Genomic DNA, 19093 nt, shown 5'->3' with positions numbered 1-19093 from the left:
AGACGGTGGCGCCAGATTTCCCTCTAGGTGTTATAGTGAGAAACTCTATGGTCTGGACCGTCTGTAAATCCTAATATTGGAGGCTATGGTTGGAGAGTACTAGAGGCTTGTTTTGCTTGTGTTTTCTTTTTAGTGAGCGCCATTTTTCTCCTTAGCTTGGCTAGGTCGGCGTTGTGGACGCTGTGGCTGTAGTTCCTTCACTGTGTGCTATCGCTATGCCGTGCTGTTGCGCATATAACTGCAGCAACAAGCCTGAAGATGGTTGTGCAGTTTTTATGATACCTACAGGAAAGCGTGATGGTTTGCGCAGGAAGCAGTGGCTGCTCAACATTGGCCGAAAGGACTTCGTTCCCACAAGGAACAGTGTTCTTTGCGAGGTAAGACGTCTTCCTTATTGCTCGTATTAAAGCATCCCCGATACTGCATTTCTTTACTTGTTCCGGCCTGCTCATCGGTTTTCTTGCTGCGCCAGTTTTGCTGAATATTCTGCTTGGACTACCACCTCGCACGTTCCAAACTCCACGAGATCGATTTTGTGCGCGTCGGCGACGAACGATGAAACGGGCCGTCGGGCCTTCGAAGAGGTCGCTCGTTCACAACATTACCCGCTCGTTCTTGTCGCACGATCGCTCGGTTCTAGAAATCTAGAATTCGTCGCTCGTCGCCTGGAAGTGCCATGAGCGGAGCGCGAAGCCGAAACAGGGTGTACACCCTTGCAATTTCGCGCGAACGTCGACCGCACGGCATGTCAGTGGCCGTGTCGAGGTGAAATGCACCCCTGAGCGAACAGCGCCGCCGAATACATTCGAACTAGAATTCGCCTTGCACGACGGCGCAGAAAGTTGCCAACCGCGCCGTCCCTCGCCGCTACAAGGCCGCTGACATGCCGTGTGGTCGACACTCGCGTGATGTTCAAAAATTGCAAGGATGTACATGAGTCAAGTACTGCCGATTTTCGCACGGAACGAGAAAATACGTGCAAGGATAAGAATCTACTGCAAGACCTTCAGAAATATTTTACGCTGCCCCTTACAGTAAAACACAACAGCTTAAATTAATAAACCACGCGTGATGTCAGTTTCGCGCGCAAGATCGGTTCGGAAATGCAGCACTATATATTCTGCTTTCCGTTGTGAGCAATTGTGTGCGAAGGTACAGCCTCTCGATCGCACTTTTCGTGATTGTTAGGATCCATTGCCTGTTTCACTGAAAATAGAAATAGTGGTGTGTAGAGGAGCCATTCTTTCCATTACTTTGATGTGTGCGTCACTCGCTTAGATATAATGAATGTAGGCCCGGGAAAAATTAATGGCAAGTATACCCATGGTATTGTGGGTCATGAGCACTAGCTAGTCCACATTGCCATTTTTCAGTTCTTGAATTTGCTTTGAATTGGGCTGCCACACACGCATGAGTGGACGATGATTATTATTTGGTTTTCTCATGGATAAAGGCAATGAGCAGGGGGTGTTTACATGATCATGCACGCTTGCAGTTGATACCGACTTCTTAGAGCCACCTTTCTGTGATTATGTTCTGTGGGAAAACTTGTCGCATTGATGTAATACGAGCCGATTGGATCAATGCACTTTGATTATGAAGGTTAAGCACTCAATAATGATTACGGTTATGATGTAGTAATGCAGGGAACATTCTGTAGGCAATAATGTTTAGCAATGCAATGTATTAGCCATTTGTAGTTGTATAAAAGACGTCTTATTCATCCTGCCTGAGTGATTAACCTCTGATAAATGTTCTAGATACATTTCACTGAAGACCAATTTGAGCCACTCATATTACGAGAACTTGGGAAAAAAAAGCTGAAGCCCAACGCAGTTCCAACGATCTTCTGCCGCCAACCTGTTGTGAAGCACAGGAAACCCCCTCGACAGAGACATGAACCTCGAACTGACAGTGGTAAGTGAATCCTGCTGCTTGCTGCTTGTCCTGCCTCTAATAATTTCATCAATAACGTTCTCGGTGGCTTAACGACGCAGTCAACGACACTATGATCCTTTATGCAGAACCTGTCACCGTCACAATGTCTGCAATAATGCCTGCCGCTTCTCCAAGTGAACCCTGCTGTAAGTCATTGTCTCCTTTTATACATGAATTTAGTGTGGGGCCGTTCACTCATGCAATAACTTCATTCCTCCATCAGCACCATTTCAGGACTACTGTGACTTACCTGGTATGTGCCACGAACCAGTTTTGATCAATGGTAGATGGTACCTTTTATTCATTCTGTTGCATCCTATGGCATTACGCTCTTTTACACAGCACCTGCGGCCACTGCATGGTTGCCCGAAAGCAGCAATGCGTCAGCAATAGGGCCCGCTGCTTCTCCAAGTGAACCTCGCTGTAAGCTATTGTTTCTTTAGGTCTTAACGAAGTCAGTGAGTGGCCGTTTGCTCATGCAATGATTTCATTCCTCCATTAGCACCATCTCAAGACTGTGATGACCTACATGTTGCTTTCCACGAGCCGGTTTTGACCAATGGTAAATGGTACTTTTATTCATTATGTTGTGGTAGCCAATGGCACAGTGATCTTCAAAGCAGTCCCTGCTGTCACCAGACCTTTCTTGTAAGGGTGTGCAAATATTGAATCGAATATTCTTGTATTCGATTCTGTAAACAAATCAAATAGTGAATGTTCAAATTTATTCAAAACGAATCTAATTCTTTCTCAAGTTTTTAAACAATTGCCATGAAGTGAGACTAGGATGTTGCCCAGTTTTCCCGACGACTAGTTTAAAAAAATAACGGGGGCCCACTTCGATGTCGCACAGCATTCTGCCACAATCGGGCAGAAAGGGGTGTTAAGTACCGCAATGCTGTCCGGTCACCTCAAAGCTCCTTTGGCATCAGTGTGTCCCATTCCTCATAAACGTTACCTTCAGCATTCTCGATGCTGTTACCATTTTAAAAAATTTTCTATGCCATTGGGGCGTGCAACTGGCCTAAAATCCCGCGCCTCCATTTAATTCTGCGGCCCATCTGGGGGAGCCAAGGAGAAAAAGCATGCTGTGAGCAGCTGGTGCGCTAGAGAATCGAGAAGGAAAGTGCCGTGGGGGAGGAGAGTGTTGCTACATTCATATTATTAAGGGGCTTTATTTATCACACCAGGCTGACAGTGATGCAACCGACGAGCACAAGTTGTTGTACTGCGACAGGCTTTCATGTCATCGGTACCAATAAAATCAGCGTGCTGACCTTCTTTTGACTGAACCCTGCGTGATTGACCGTTGAACCAACAATGCGACAGCCACGGCACGTTCGCTTGTATGTATAATTAATCACACTCATACTGAGTGAAAGCATGCTTACGAAGTTGAAATGCAAATGCTTCAACCCACTAAAGCTTTGCATGTGAGGTTTGAGCCAATGTTGATCCTGTTTGGCGAAGGTTAGGCCTGGCGCTGTTGAGTTCGTGCACCTGCTACCAGCAGACCTGAACTGAAAAGTAAGTGGTTAGGACGAAGGAAACTGCTGTATTAGTTCAATTGCGGCCGTACAGCAATTTGATATCAACTAGTCTTCACTTAGCAAGGGGCGTACACTGTAAGCGGCGACAAAGCGCAGTGCCAATATCTGTACGTCACTGTCTCTGCATAGCTGCCGGTCGCATTTGCTACGTAGATGGGTGTGTCTGTACATGCTGTCATGCTGACACATTTCTTAGTTCTAGAGATGCACTGTTTACCTCTGCGTCAGAAACAAAACAAGAGACAGTGCATTCGGTACAGCAGCATAAACAACTGCCTTGCTCAGTTATACCAATGGTGTGTCAGCGATGGTATCTGCATTTTCGCGAGAGAACAACATGGCCTATCTATGAGCACTTATGTGAGCACAGTTTTCTCTAATAATGCTTTATGGCATGCACAAACTGCAAGTATGATGAAGTTCAAGAAAAGCGAGAATAAACAGCCTGTAATATATGTATCTGGATCACAGTTGCTATTGTTTAAGTGGCTCGGCTACTCATATTGACTCGTCTCAGGCTGGAACAATGCATCTCATATACACAGATATGTATGGTTTGCTACATTTTGACATTATTTCATATTTGCGATGCACCTTCTCCCCACTGTTTGATGCTAACAACGATCTGTGGCTGTAGATATTTATGTAGGCAAGTGTACCCCTTTGATAGATCCGACACAAAAGGCTGCGCTCGAAGACTTCTTGATTATCCAATATGTCGAAAGAACATGTAAAAAGAGTACAACAAGTGAGGCGCAAATGCAGAAAACCGCAACAACAAACTCCAAGGCAGCCGCATCGGCAGACAAAACTCGGCGTGCCTTTATCAGCCAGTGTTAACAAAATGCACTGTTTGAGGAGGCTGCACTCAGACCTCCCCACGTAGTAGTCGGTGAGTGCTGCATGTATAGGCACCGACTACGGGCCCCTTCCAAGCCCCCTCCTCCCCCCTTTCCTCCTAAAATGGCATCACCAGAGTTCTGTTGCCCACACCATTTGAGGTTTTTTTTTAGTTGCCTCAACCTTCTCATTAAAAATTTTATTGTGACTAGAAGCTTACCGCATCATTAGTGGCACGAACATGCATGGCTTTTAATTCACATTTTTGCTTTATTTCTGCAAATCCTGACAATAGTAGGATAAGCACATTAAAGCACCAGCAGTGGCTACCTCACATGAATTCTTTTCACTTCAACCTTTTCCATTTTCACTACGGACAGCATGCACAGACACAATATATGTAAATATAAACAGGACAAAGTTTATTGTATTTTTCAAAGAGAAGAAACTAGCCAACTAACTGTATTTCTAATGGTATGGATAGCCTATGCTTAGCGAATTAATAGTTTGCTGTATGGTAACCTAGCTTCAAATTGCCTTGCATGCTTTGTTGACGCTGAAAAAAAAAAAAGAATCCTGCAGATTCTAGTGACCCCTTCAGTAGAGTCTTCTCAACAGCATGGGAAACTCACGTGAATGATATGTGTCTCAGTATTGCTTTTGTTTCCAGTAGGCAGTGCTAACGGCTCATGAAAAAACAGAAACCTAATAATTCACAACACTTATTAGGGATGAAAACATTGGAACTTGCATGCGGATGTCATAAATATGTCTAATTCTCTTACTAACTGAAATGAGGCCAAGCCAGATTCACTCGAAATTAGAATCAATAGCAGTCATGTGCAGCAGCGCTTATACTTGTACTCGCAGTAAAACAAATAAAATTAGAGAAAAAAAAAGAGGCTGCAGTTTTGCCGGAAAGGCGAAGCAGTATTAGTGATAGCTTAGTATAAGACAGTTACACGAAGGAAGGTTACACCATCGAGAGACGCCAGTATCTTGATGATGCGAGGGGCCTCATGTTGTGAAATAAACCTCTCCTGGCGTAGGTCACACCGCACCAGTGACATCACAGTGTGGCATCACTGGCACATGTGCAGTGACCCTGGTTGGCAAAACACAGGTGCCGGCGGCTTTCTGTGTGGTGCAGTTGCGCAGTGCTTGGTGTAGGTGGGCGCCCCGTGGGCATGCGTTTCTCTTTTTTGTTTTTACGCGAACCTCCACGATTCTTTCGCCAGCTGGATTAGCAGCATTGTGTGTCGGAGAACATCAGCGTGTCGTAAACTGTGTGATGAAAATCTGACGATGCTGGCCTTTTTACTTGCGAACTTGAACCTCATGGTGGTCTGTGATGGATTGTGCAATGAAGAGTGTCTGCTTTTCCATGGAGATGTGCCGCATTTGTTATGCTGTGGTAAAGCATGGGGCGAAAAACAGCGATGATATTGGCTCATCTTCGCGTAAAGAAACGGACCACAGTGCGTGTGCGTGTGTGGCACCTATAGAGCTTCAGGACCCGTAATTATTGATCCGGTGAGAATGAATGAGACGCGATGATTAGTGAGCGCATCTATATTGGTGCCATCTGTACTGTGTGCAGAAAAAAAAAAAAGAAAACACTGAAAAATAATCTATCGACTGAATGATAAAGCTATAAATGAGCGTCTAGCACGTTTTGACCACTGCCGAAGCTGCATGTATACATTTCATAACTAGGAATGACAGTATGGCAAACCACTGAAATAATCACGTTTTAATGCATATCTCATGTGACTTAAGTAAAACAGAACTGTTTTCTTTTTCTTTATTGTTATACTCACCTTTATCTAGCTTATAGTTTATCTGTAGTTTATCTTTGTCATGTACAAGATGAGGTGAACACACAATTGACGCGTATTCAAGAACAGGACTGACCAGCGATTCATAGGCTGTTAGGTTGTATTCTTTAGTCGTGCCATTTAAAGTGCCTAAGTAACCTATATTGTTAAATGAATTTGCACAAATAAAGTCAATATGTTGATGCCACCTTAAGTTAGTAGAGAATGCATCAAGGTGCCTAAATTCCTGGACTCTTTCTAGTATGTGTTCCGCATTGCCATACTTGAATTGCAAGGGTCGTTCCTTATTAGTGAATTTCATTATCACCATTTTCTTAAAGTTACTCTCCATTTACCAAGTTCTGCTCCAGTCATAAGAAGAAAACACATCATTTAGTAAAACCTGATCAGTGACACTACAGACATTAGAATACAAAAAGCAGTCATCAACGTATAGACAAAGCTTAAGTGGAGTGTTAGTAACAATTTGAACGACATGATTGATATAGATAATAAGAGGGCTCCCAATACTGAACCCTGTGGGACACCCGAAGAAATGGGAACCGGTGATGACTGCTGGCAATTGTAGTTAACAAACTGACTCCTAAGGCACAAATAATCTGTAATCCAGCCAAGTAACTTGTCAGCATAGGAGGGAGCCTGTAAGATGGGTGCAAAGTTTAAGAAGTTTCCTGCAGCATACTTCATCGAAAGCTTTCTCGCCGCATTACCATATATATATATATATATATATATATATATATATATATATATATATATATATATATATATATATATATATATATACACATGTGGGTGGGTGAATGGGGTTGTGAAAGCAGGTCAGGCCCCCCCTCCCCTCCCGCGGAAAAATGAAAGCTTTTGGCCTATGGCTACATGACATCCAGGAATGACATGCTGCCCTGGAGAAGCCATTAATAATTATTTGCAATTGTTGAAACGCACAACTGATGAGCGCACAACACGGGCGCAAGTTCACAAATCAGCTGACGAAAGCCCCGCACCCTTCCAAAACATTTTCATGCAGCGTGAGGCAGAGGGCAGCACAGGAGAATTAAAAATGCGGATTGTTGGACGTGTATGTTGCTCGCAGTGGCAGTTGAAGGTCAGTCTGCTTGCTTGTTTGCTGTAATGGCAATGTTCTTCTGGTGTTTTACACGCCAGTATGCACTGATGTGTACCGTTTTGTTTCTCTAGCCAGCAGAATGGTCGTTTATCGTCATTTCTCGACATACCCTCGGACCTAAAGCTACAGGAATAAGGACTAGCAGCCGAACTCGAATTCAAGTAACTCGGCTGTGTCCAGCCTTCATTTTCTCCAAACCGACTTTGTTTTGACACTTAGCAATTCATGTGCTGGCCTTCTCATGAACATAATTAAGTTTAAAGGAATACTGGTACCCCTTTTGTCAGCTTGGCACATCCATTCTGGGGTATTGGCCTCAAATGTGCACATACCAGCATTGCATAAGCAGTGGCAATGTTGCCTGTTTGAGAACATGCCCTATGACTCAAGTTGTCTAATAGGCCACACGGAAGCCAGCAGCAATTGCCGTAAAAACCCACGTATAATACGAACCCGCATATAGTATGAATTGAAATTTCTGGGATGCGAAATGGAAAAAAAAAGTTTTATCTGCATATAATACGAGTTAGGAAAACTCTAGGAAAACATTTATTTAAATTGCACTCCGCACATCAATCACTGTCTTCCTCAGCTGCGCTCTCTTTGGATGGTCCTTGAATGACTTGTTCACGTAAACATCTAAAGGCTGCAGCTGAGATGTCATCCCACCCGGGATGACGACAAGTTCAGTGCCGGATTCACGCAGCAGCCTCTTCACTGAGTCGGCCAAATGGCAACGAAATGCGTCCAGCATGAGGATCGACGGGAACAACAACAGTGCTCCGGGCCGCCTACGCCAGAAGGACTTTATCCAGTCGAGCACACGATTCTCGTTCATCCAGCCTTTCTCATGGCATCTCACGACCACATTTTTTTGGCAACTCCTCACCTTTAGGCACTGTCTTGCGCTGGAAGACGACATAGAGCGGAAGCTTGCCTCTGTCTGCCGTGCACGACAACATGACGGTAACTCACATTTTCTCATTGCCAGTGGACCAGACATAAACTTGCTTAGAGCCCTTTTCGTGCATGGTGAGGGGCGATGGCATGTCCAGATAAACCGTCATTTGGTCAGCATTGCCGATTTGCCCTAGCTGGAAGTTCTTGGACTTGCACAGCGAAATAACGTGGCACTGGAAAGCCGCAAGCAGCTGTTCGAACGTTTCAGGCAGCTTTTACGAAATCGAAGTTCAGCGGCGTTAGGAAAAACCAGCACGGCACATGTAGCGATAAATCCAGTGCTTGCTCGCTTTGAAGGCAGCGCTCGGTAGCCTTTTTCTCTTGCAAGCTCCTTAGGTTTTGTCTGTATAAGCTCCACGCTCACACCTAGATGCGCGGCTTGTTTTTGGCGTATGAACTCCGTCAGGGCGAGCTCGATTTCCAGGAATGTCCTACTCTTCGGTTCGCAAAAGCTTCTTCGCGTTCCACTGCACGCGAAAAGGGCTTCCTTCTGTTGACGCCATCCACGAATGCTTTCCTTGTTGATGCCAAACTGCCTCCTGGCCACACTGTTGCCGATGTCCTCTGCAGCTAAAACAACCTTTTTCTTGAAAGCAGCCGCGTACTATTTTTGTGGTTCAGACATCTTGGCCCTTCAATGCGGAATAAAAAAGATGCACTTCGCGAAGCGTGGTTTGCATGTGTGCTGCCAAGGTGCGCACTCAACAATAAAGAAACAATGCTGTAATCACGCAGCAATGCCAAATAGAAACCGTAGCCACGCAGCAATAACGAAACCATAACTTCTAGCCAAATTTCTGACTGAAATCTTCATTCGGATCCGCATATGGTACGAGGCGAAAATTTGTGATGCTAATGATAGGAAAAAACCTCGTGTTATACGCAGGTTCTTAGAGTAAGTTGCCTATTTGTACACACATGCAGTGGCACATATTGTCTTCTCGGCAAGATGGCACATACATAATGGCACAGGATGTGCTACAGTAGACAACTTGGGTCACTGGTTAGCCTATATGAAAGAGGTGATGTGCATACCGCAAATTGGGTGAAGCTCCCAAAGAATACTAATGGCATAAAAAAAATAGGTGAGTGCCGCGTCCAATTTTTTTTAAGGTGCGCTCACATGTGGCAGCTGCGCTCACATCTGGCAGCCACGGCCATCACGGCAACAGTGTGAGCCTGCGAGCAATGACGTCCTGTGAATCCACCACCTGGGTACACCAAAATTGATTCGAAGAAAGAAATGTGATAGTAGTAAATTACTCGGGGCACTATGGTGTTTGCCAGTGTTTCATTGCGATTAGCATTCTTTGGGAACTTCACCGAAATTGCAGTGTGTGTGTGTGCCATGGTTCGTAATAATAATCATAACATATAGAACATATTGCCATGAGCATAACAGTTAGCTGTGTGGTGGGTTTTTCGCTTCTGCAGAAGCTGAGGCCAGCGACGATGAAGACACATTCTCGGTGAAGGTGTCAGACGGGAACTGCCTGCTTCTATTAGATTAAACCTAATAGTTTTTGTCACATATATATATATTGTAATGGGTGCACTGAACAGTTCCGATGGTAACGTCTCTGCGTAACCGAGGAGGCAGGTGACGCAGAGCAGGAACAGCTGGTAGCTCGAACGGCTCACACTCGTGCCAAGCACTGGCGATCCGGCTGGCCCACTGGTTGCACAGCAGGCATGGAAGAGACGATCTGGCTGGCCTTGTTCCTGTGCTCTTCTTCTTCATTACAATTACCCCTGGTGCAAAAGCGGAGCCATCCTGGCGACTTACGACGTGGAGACGAGCGGGTCATAGAATTGTTTCAGGCGGCGCACGTGAACAACATCCCGTCCACGGCGGCGCTTGTTGGATGTCGATGTAAGCGGCTCTATGACATAGTTGACGGGAGAGGTCCGTTCGACGATGCGGTATGGTCCATCATACTGTGAGAGAAGTTTTGTCGAAAGTCCAGGCGTGATAGAAGGCACGGACAACAAGACAAGGGTGCCGGGAGCGAAGTTCAGATTCGTAGCGTCGCCATCACGATTGGCTTTTTGTCGTTGTTTGTCAGCGGAGGTGAACTTTCGGGCTAATTGACGGCATTCCTCGGCGTATCGGGCGACGGCTGAAACGGGAGCACATTCTGACGCGTCTGGTGTATAAGGCAAAACTGTATCGATGGTATGGGAAGGATCGCGACCGTAGAGAAGAAAGTATGGAGAAAATCCTGTGGTACCTTGTGTAGCCGTATTATATGCGTACGTGACAAATGGAAGGATGATGTCTCAGTTTGTATGCTCCGATGAAACGTACATGGCGAGCATATCACCAAGGGTGCGATTGAAACGCTCTGTAAGTCCGTTAGTTTGAGGATGGTACACCGTGGTGGTCCGGTGAACTATGCGGCATTGAGCAAGCAGAGCTTCAACCACCTGCGACAGAAACACACGGCCTCTATCACTCAGCAGCTCCCGAGGTGGGCCATGACGAAGAATGAAACGATGGAGCAGAAAGGATGCAACGTCACTGGCGGTCGCTGCAGGTAAAGCAGCGGTTTCGGCATAGCGTGTAAGGTGATCAACTGCGACAATAATCCATTGTTTTCAAGCGGGTGTTAGTGGTAGCGGCCCGTACAGGTCAATTCCCACACGGTCGAAGGCACGAGCAGGGCACGGAAGCGGCTGCAATAATCCGTGGGCTGGATGAGGCGGAGATTTGCGGCATTGGCATTGCGGGCACGAGCGGACAAACTTTTGGACAAAAGTAAACATTCCGCGCCAGTAGTAACGTTGCCGCAGGCGCTCATACGTCTTCAAAACGCCTGCGTGTGTACATTGTGGGTCAGTATGGAAAGACGCGCACATGTCGGAACGTAAAGTCTTAGGGATAACCAGGAGCCACTTGCGACCATCGGGCTGGTAGTTCCGTCGATACAAGAGTTTATCCCGGACAGCAAAATGGACAGCTTGGCGATGCAGGGAGCAGGAGATGGGAGATGCAGGCGAGCCAGAAAGGAGATCCAAAAGAGAGGCCACCCAAGGATCCTTGCGCTGTTCTGATGCGAGCGCGTCGATGTCGACCGAGGATACCGCCTTAATGGTGGAGAGGGAGGCCGCGTCGGCTGGCAGCGGAGAGCGGGACAGAGCGTCAGCATCAGTGTGCTTGCGACCTGAGCGGTATATGACGTGTATGTCGTATTCTTGAATGCGCAGAGGCCAGCGGGCAAGGCGTCCAGACGGGTCTTTTAAAGAGGATAACCAACAAAGGGCGTGATGGTCAGTAACCACATTGAAAGGCCTGCCGTATAAATAGGGGCGAAACTTCCCGAGTGCCCAAACGATGGCCAGGCATTCTTTTTCTGTGATGCTGTAATTGCGTCACTTTGGTCAGCGCACGACTGGCGTAAGCAACGACGTACTCGGAGTAGCCAGACTTGCGCTGCGCAAGGACAGCGCCAAGGCCAATACCACTGGCATCGGTATGCACTTCAGTTGGGGCGGTGGGGTCGTAGTGTCGCAGTATAGGCGGAGACGTCAGGAGACGGCGTAAGGTCACGAACGCGGTGTCGCATGCAGGACACCAGGAGGATAGGTCGTTGGCGCCACGTAAGAGTTGTGTCAGAGGTGATATCATCGAGGCAAAATGGCGAACAAAGCGTCGGAAGTAAGAACAGAGGCCGATGAAGGCGCGGAGTTCTCTTGAGTGTCTTAGGTTTCGGAAATTCTGCCACGGCGCGAAGTTTGGATGGGTCGGGGCAAATGCCGTCTTGTGATACGACGTGACCCAGAACCATGAGCTTGCACGCGGCGAACTGGCACTTTTTCAGGTTCAGCTGCAGGCCTGCGTTGGTCAAGGACGTCAACACTTGCCTAAGGCGAAGAAGATGCGTGCTGAAATCAGGGGCGAACACAACGATGTCGTCGAGATAGCACAAACACGTGCTCCATTTTAGGCCACGCAAGATATTGTCCATCATTCGTTCAAAGGTAGCAGGCGCATTGTATAGGCCAAATGGCATCACATTAAATTCGTATAAACCATCTGGCGTGACGAATGCAGTTTTAGGGCGATCAACTGCTGACATCGGGACCTGCCAGTAGCCCGAGCGTAAGTCCAACGAAGAGAAGAATTTAGCGCCTTGCAAGCAGTCCAGAGCGTCGTCAATGCGCGGTAGCGGGTAGACGTCCTTGCGCGTTATCTTGTTGAGACGGCGATAATCGACGCAGAACCGAATGGAACCATCTTTTTTTGTGACGAGAACCACCGGTGATGCCCACGGGCTATTGGAAGGTCGAATGACGCCACGCTGAAGCATGTCGTCCACGTGCTCACTGATCACCTGACGCTCCTTGGCGGATACGCGGTACCGGCGCTGCCGCAATGGCGCGTTGGCAATGAAAGGTGTGAATAAGTCAGGCGATGGCGGAGCAGAAGTGGAAAGTGCACAGAAGTCGGTGAGCTCTGCATACGAAGCATCCGGCACGTCGGTTATAAACATGTCATCAATAGACTGAACATGGCCAAGTGCTTCGCCGCGAAGAGCCATCAGGGCTGTAGGAAGCGGATTGCAGACAACGATGGCGCTGAAACCGGCTGAAAGGTCAAGCGCGGCGAAAGGCAGGGGAACGTCTTTGCGGGTCGGGAAGAGTTCTGAAGGAGTGAAGAGGACAGCGCCTTCATAGACAGCGCCACAGAAGACGGGAACAACGGCAGACGAGTACGGCGGTATGGCGATGTCTTCTCGAAGTACTAGCTTAGCGGAAAGAGAAGTGGCGCCGACGAGGGGCACGTCACACAGAGGCGATAATTCGACTTCAGCACGTGCACAATTGATGACGGCGTTATTTCGCGAAAGAAAGTCCGACCCAAGTATCACGTCGTGAGAACAGGACTGGAGAACCACAAACTCCACAATATAGAGAACGCCCTGAATAACAACTCGAGCTGTGCACGCTGCTGAAGGCTGAACTGGCTGTGCGCTTGCTGTGCGAAGACAAAACCCAGAAAGTGGCGTCGTAACTTTTCATAAAGCGCGAGAGAGGCGTTCGTTTAGGACAGACACGGCTGCTCCAGTATCAATTAGCGCAACGGTAGGGACGCCGTCAACAGTAAGATCGACAACGTTCGAAGGCGACAATGGAGGACTTGTACAGATCGATGGTGACGCAGTTCTTGCCTCCTGAACTGCGGCGCTTAGTTTCCCTCTTGCGTGGGTGAAGGACGCCGACGCATGGGGGACAACGAGCGGCGACGCGGGGAAGGTGAACGACGTGTAAAGACCGGGCGCTCGGCTGGTGGCCTGTTCGACTGCCGACTAAAATAAGTGTCGTGGAAAGGCTGCACGTTGGCGTAGGGAGGCGACTGCACAAACTCATCAGAGTGCAGCATGCGGCGGCGGCAGAGTCGTGCAACGTGGCCGGGAATACCGCAGGCATAACATATGGGCCTGTTGTCTTGCGTGCGCCAAGGATTAGTAAAGGCAGGAGCAGGTCGATGAACGGGACTATGAACGGGTGGTGGCGGCCAAGGATGTAGGGCAACGAGTGGTTGACGAGGGGGCTGCGCGGCGACGGATGCGTAAGTAAGTGGCGCGGCGGCAGGGCACTGCTGGTGCTGCATTGGTAGAGCCTCAGTAACTTGGTCTTCAATAACCCGCCGGAGCATAGGAGCGAGCTGTGTAGGAGGCTGTTGCTGCAGCGGCTGCTGTAGCTCAGCGAAGGGTAGCAAAGAAAGCTGACGTGCAACTTCCTCCCGCACGAAAGCTTGGATTTGTGTGAGCAAGGAGGAACGATCAGAGAAGGCCGTCATGGAAGAGAGGGCCTCGTCAGCCACTGAGGTGCGCCTAGTCAACTCGCGCTGCCGCCTCAACTCGTCGTAGCTTTGGCACAAGTTTATGAGCTCTGCTACGGTGCGCGGGCTCTTGGCGATCAACATTTGGAAAATGTCATCGGCGATGCCCTTCAAAATGTGCTTCAATTTGTCATTTTCCGGCATAGACGCATCCACACGTTTGCATAGGTCGAGAACCTCTTCAATATAACAGGTGAATGTTTCACCGGGTTGTTGCGCTCACTCGCGTAACCGCTGCTCGGCGCGCAACTTGTGGACGGCAGGGCGACCGAAAACTGCAGCGAAACTGGTCTTGAACGCGGACCAGGACTGAAAATCGGCTTCGTGATTCTTAAACCACAGGTGAGCCACTCCCGCTAGGTAGAATATGATGGCATTTAACTTGGCGGTATCATCCCATCGATTGTGCAAGCTCACCCGTTGGTACGTAGCCAACCAGACATTGACGTCCTGTTCGTCCGTACCGCTGAAAACCGCTGGATGGCGTTGCGGGACAGCGCCAGAGCAGGCAACGGGGGGTGGCGGCGGCGTCGGCTGGGGAGAGGCAGGCATGACGGGAGGCACAGTCCGAGACCGGAGTTCCAGGGTGTAGATGTTGAGTACCCCGCACCTCCACCAATTGTAATGGGTGCACTGAACAGTTCCGATGGTAACGTCTCTGCGTAACCGAGGAGGCAGGTGACGCAGAGCAGGAACAGCTGGTAGCTCGAACGGCTCACACTCGTGCCAAGCACTGGCGATCCGGCTGGCCCACTGGTTGAACAGCAGGCATGGAAGAGACGATCTGGCTGGCCTTGTTCCTACGCTCTTCTTCTTCATTACAATATAGTAACGTGTCTGGTGGAGGTGCTGGGTAAACTGTTTCATGCACCGTGAATAGGAAGCTCCCAACTTCGATTGCGACACCTTCGAAGCTGACCTTTGGTAAAGCCAGTGACAACTAGGACTACCACCAGAACTGGACCCTCTCTCAATAAAGTGTACAACCATGACAACTGGTTCGAGTAGTCAGACTGGAAAGACCACCACTCTGCCTGCTCTGTGGATTTTTAACACACCGCGAACCCCAAGGTCGCTTCAGGGTGATGCGTTCGAGGATGTTGAGGACTGGCTGAACCACTACAGTCGTGTTGCCAGCGTCAATGAATAGGACGATCACTGGAAGCTCCGGTATATCTACTACACCCATGAGGATTCAGTGCGCACCTGGTTCGAAAACCACGAAGCGATTTTGGCGACCTGGCAAGAATTCTGTGGCCAGCTGCGCAATACCTGTGGAAGTGCATACCGGAAGGAGCAAGCAGAACATACTCTCAATTCCAGGAATCAAGGACCAAATGAGAGTGTCGCCATGTTCGTTGAGGACATGCCACGGCTGTTTCGGCGCACTGATCCTGGAATGACAGAGGAAAAGAAGGTATGCTTGTTGATGCGGGGCATGAAAGAGCAGTTGTTTGCAGGTCTAGTGTGCAACCCACCAGGTACCGTATCTGAATTCTTCAACGACGCAACAATGATGGAGCGTATGCCACGGTAGCTGTCGTCGCAGTACGAGCCTTCAAGCAACTTCACATCTCTCTCTCCTCGTCCATGGCCATGCCTGATTTGACAACCCTAAGGGAGCTCGTGCACAGTATTGTATGTGAGGAGCTGCAACAAATTCATTCAACGTCTCCTCAATCCCACGTGACCGCTTTAAGTGATGAGCAACACAAGTACAAGTTGAAGGAAAGGAGAAAGGAGCCAACGTTTCGACAAGTGGACTTGTCTTATTCAAGGCGACATACGCTTTGCTCGCTAGTTTATATAGGTGGGATTCTTCTAAAGGGGAGAGGGCGTAAGGCGGGTGGGTGTGGCAATGATCGAGGGTGTGTTAGCGGCGAGGGTGTAGAATTGAGAATAAAGGAATGCTGTGCACAAGGACAGCGACACAGCCGCTTGTCAATCACACGTCAGCGGCTGTGTGTCAGCCGGCGGGTCAACAGTGTGCACAGCACCCCTCTATTCGCTGGTGGTCATGGGCTGTCATGTCTCTGAAAGAGATAATAGGAGGAGCGGCAGAAACCGATGCTCTTGAAAAAAGAAAATTAAAAGAAAATACTGAAATGGAATAAATAAATAAAGAACAGAAAAAAAAAAACGGAAAGGAAGAAAACACTAGGCAACTAAACTAAGTGTTGTTGCCTACAGCTTTAAATTTAGCGTAGCCAATAGATTCTAAAGCCCTTTTTAAAATGTTTATGCTTATTGGTTGCAATGTCTTAAACTTATGGACAAGGTATGATTCTCTATATTTTCTTTCTCGTTCAGAATGGAAATTTCACTGTAAGATGTAGAGTTCATCAAAGTTATGACGTGGTTGGCTGAAATGCTTGGCGACGGCTTTAGAAAGCTTTTTAGCTGTGTCTGTGTGATGTCCGTTTAATCTGACGTTCATTGATTGTCCCATTTCCCTGATATATTGTTCTTACGAAAGGAACATTCAAGCATATAAATCACATCTGGACTTGTACAAGTAAAGCTAGATTTGACTATTTGCGGTGCTTTTAATTTTAATGTCACTCTGAAGGTGCCTGCAGGTTTTGCACCTAGGGCGACAACATGCTTTTATTACGGGGGAGTACTGTTGGCTGACTTTTGCTTGCACTAACATGTCTTTAAAGTTCCTGTTGCGGCGATAGGTATCCCTTGGCACATCCAGGAATGCTTTTCTCAGATGCTCGTTACTTGATAATATTGGGTGATATTTTCGTAGGACGTTGTTTATATTTGGGAGTGCATTAGAATATTTTGTTATAAAGGCTGACGGTCTGTCAGATTCTGGTGTTGACTGTTGCTTCGCTAATTCCGACCGTCTCTCCAATTTTGACACGACATCATAAGCTCTATCGAGAGCAACTTGTGGATAGTTTTTCTGCTAGCATTGGTTTAAGGTCATTTAGGTGGTAGATATGTGGTCTTCACTGCAGATTCTTCTTATTCATTTCGCTTGTCCAACAATAATTCCTTGCTTGCAGTGTCATGGGTGGTGACTGTTGTCTAAATATTGCTGGCTATCTATAGGCTTTCAGTTAAAGTGTCGTTGTCAGTTTTCAAATTTATTTGTAGACCGTCGTTTCGAGGAAGTTGATCTGAATAGGAGAGTGGTGAACAGCAAATTTAATACCCAGGTGAAAGCAATTGAAATGGCTAATTAAGTTGGTTAACAAGCCACAGCTATTATAGTAGAGTATTGAAATTTCAGTAATTATTTTTGGTAAAAAGCAGTGCAATTAGATTCTGTGGCCCTTTTTGGCTTTTTATATGGCCGATTGGTCTCGTACTTGATAAAAATATAAAAATCCGTCATTCAAAGTTGAAACTAAAAATAAAAAAAGATGGTTTTATTGTGGGTTGTGGTTGTGGGCACATGGCACCATTTGGCAAGCCGCACACGTGCTGAGGCTTTTCTTATTCCGCAGTTTAATATCTGAGCGAAAAGTAATGATTACACAAGAACTTCCAAGTGTGTCTCCTAATTTGCTTTTCCAGAAGCTATCTCATAAAAAAAAACATTTATGGGGTTTTACGTGCCAAAACTGATTATGAGGCACGCCGTAGTGGAGGACTCCGGAAATTTCGACAACCTGGGGTTCTTTAACGTGCACCTAAATCTAAGTACACGGGTGTTTTCGCATTTCGCCCCCATCGAAATGTGGCCGCCGTGGCTGGGATTTGATCTAGCGACCTCGTGCTCTGCAGCCCAACACCATAGCCACTGAGCAACCATGGCGGGTAAGCTATCTCTTGCTGACCAACATACACATTGTTACGAAGGTTATGGGAAGCAAAGGACATGGACATGGCAAGATCACTTCCATGTCTGCACAGTGTTGCATGTGGTGAGCCTGTTAACATGTTTCTTGGTGTAGTGAGGTGGCAAGGTCCGTGCTGGAAAGCCCTCCACCCCCATCCCTGGCTACGGGCCTGATTCCGCTGTAGATCTGGGATCAGGACCCAAGCACGACTATAACTATGCACAGAAAGAAGAATCAAAGATGTGCACACTTTTTTTTATTTTGCAAGTTTTCCCAAGACTTTAAAGGATTATACATACAAATGCAGGCTGGCTTCAGCATTATAGTATGTCAGTAGTGCTTGGTGGCAGAGCCCATAAAGCTAGAAATCATAAAAGCACTCTTAAAATGTTAATTTTTATTTCGACGTATCACTCGGAATGTTTCACACAGAAAACAAAAGTAGCTCGAGTTGGTGTCACCGAAGTCGCAATTTTTTGTTGAAGGAAGCACAGGTTTTACATGTTGTCAGAACCTGTATAACATTTCATTTTCCATTTTTTCATAAGATCAGCACATGTAAAATAGCCTGATGAACTAGCGATGGACTGCCCAAAGATGGCAAATTGGTGAGTTGGAACTTATCTATGACAGTACCGCACAGCAAAATGAAAATGCAGGAAGAGAAAACGACATTATAAGAACTTGCAGTGCCAATGTGTACTTCTAAGTTTGTTCTCAGTCCATTTTTTTTATGTTGTATGTGCTTTTTGTGCTAATTTACTGTGTCCTTTTCTTATAATGCAGCATGCCGAATGGCCGATCCGTGCGATGACAGCGGTGCGTCGATCCATGCGATGACAAAGGGTAAAAAGAATAAAAAATGAAACAGAATGTTTGAAAACACAGCCCAAGGCAGCGTCACCACTCCTGCTGTGCATCTGGAGCACATAAGGGTGTTGGGTTCACAGGCTTTTTCTCCTCCTCACGCCAATGGTGATGTCTTCAGCGGTCAGCAGAGCAAAGCTCACGACCATTTTCAGTGGGACCTGCGACCAAAAAAAAAAGAAGCATGCAGCTATAAAATTATAGCCACTTCCACCCAGATGCTTGTGTAGAAACGTGAATTTTCCAGGCATATTTTCGTCACCGTTGTCGCAGTCCCCGTGATATCATGTATAATGTGAAAAGTGAGGCAAAATCCCATCAGCATATGCTGT

The 19093-nt window shown here is 47.2% G+C and overlaps 1 protein-coding gene across 8 annotated transcripts; it reads left to right on the top strand.

Moving 5' to 3' along the window:
* The first annotated feature begins 20 nt into the window (after positions 1-20).
* Positions 21-18767, top strand: LOC142592633 (THAP domain-containing protein 1-like). Of its 8 annotated transcripts, none has more exons than XM_075704176.1 (7): positions 21-377; positions 1761-1917; positions 1998-2084; positions 2162-2221; positions 2281-2361; positions 2441-2500; positions 17206-17309. In XM_075704176.1, exons 1-7 carry the CDS (start codon positions 216-218, stop codon positions 17292-17294), a joined length of 696 nt encoding a protein of 231 aa, XP_075560291.1. In that variant the 5' UTR covers positions 21-215; the 3' UTR covers positions 17295-17309. The 8 variants fall into 8 exon arrangements, with proteins under 8 accessions (XP_075560291.1, XP_075560293.1, XP_075560296.1 ...); XM_075704178.1 differs by having other exon boundaries at positions 22-377; positions 2025-2084; XM_075704177.1 differs by lacking the exon at positions 17206-17309 and adding an exon at positions 18681-18767 and having other exon boundaries at positions 23-377.
* Positions 18768-19093: the final 326 nt, after the last annotated feature.

Source organism: Dermacentor variabilis, chromosome 9 (assembly GCF_050947875.1).
Source record: "Dermacentor variabilis isolate Ectoservices chromosome 9, ASM5094787v1, whole genome shotgun sequence".
Classification (NCBI taxonomy): domain Eukaryota; kingdom Metazoa; phylum Arthropoda; class Arachnida; order Ixodida; family Ixodidae; genus Dermacentor; species Dermacentor variabilis.
The sequence above is the reverse complement of the archived record's forward strand: the minus strand, read 5'-3'. Positions and strand labels throughout refer to the sequence as shown.

Excerpts from the sequence above, each read along its gene's own strand:
- LOC142592633 (XM_075704176.1), top strand. The coding sequence starts at position 216 with ATGCCGTGCTGTTGCGCATATAACTGCAGCAACAAGCCTGAAGATGGT. Across the intron at positions 2,085-2,161 it reads TTCTCCAAGTGAACCCTGCT|CACCATTTCAGGACTACTGT; the intron begins GTAAGTCATTGT and ends TTCCTCCATCAG. Across the intron at positions 2,222-2,280 it reads CGAACCAGTTTTGATCAATG|CACCTGCGGCCACTGCATGG; the intron begins GTAGATGGTACC and ends TCTTTTACACAG.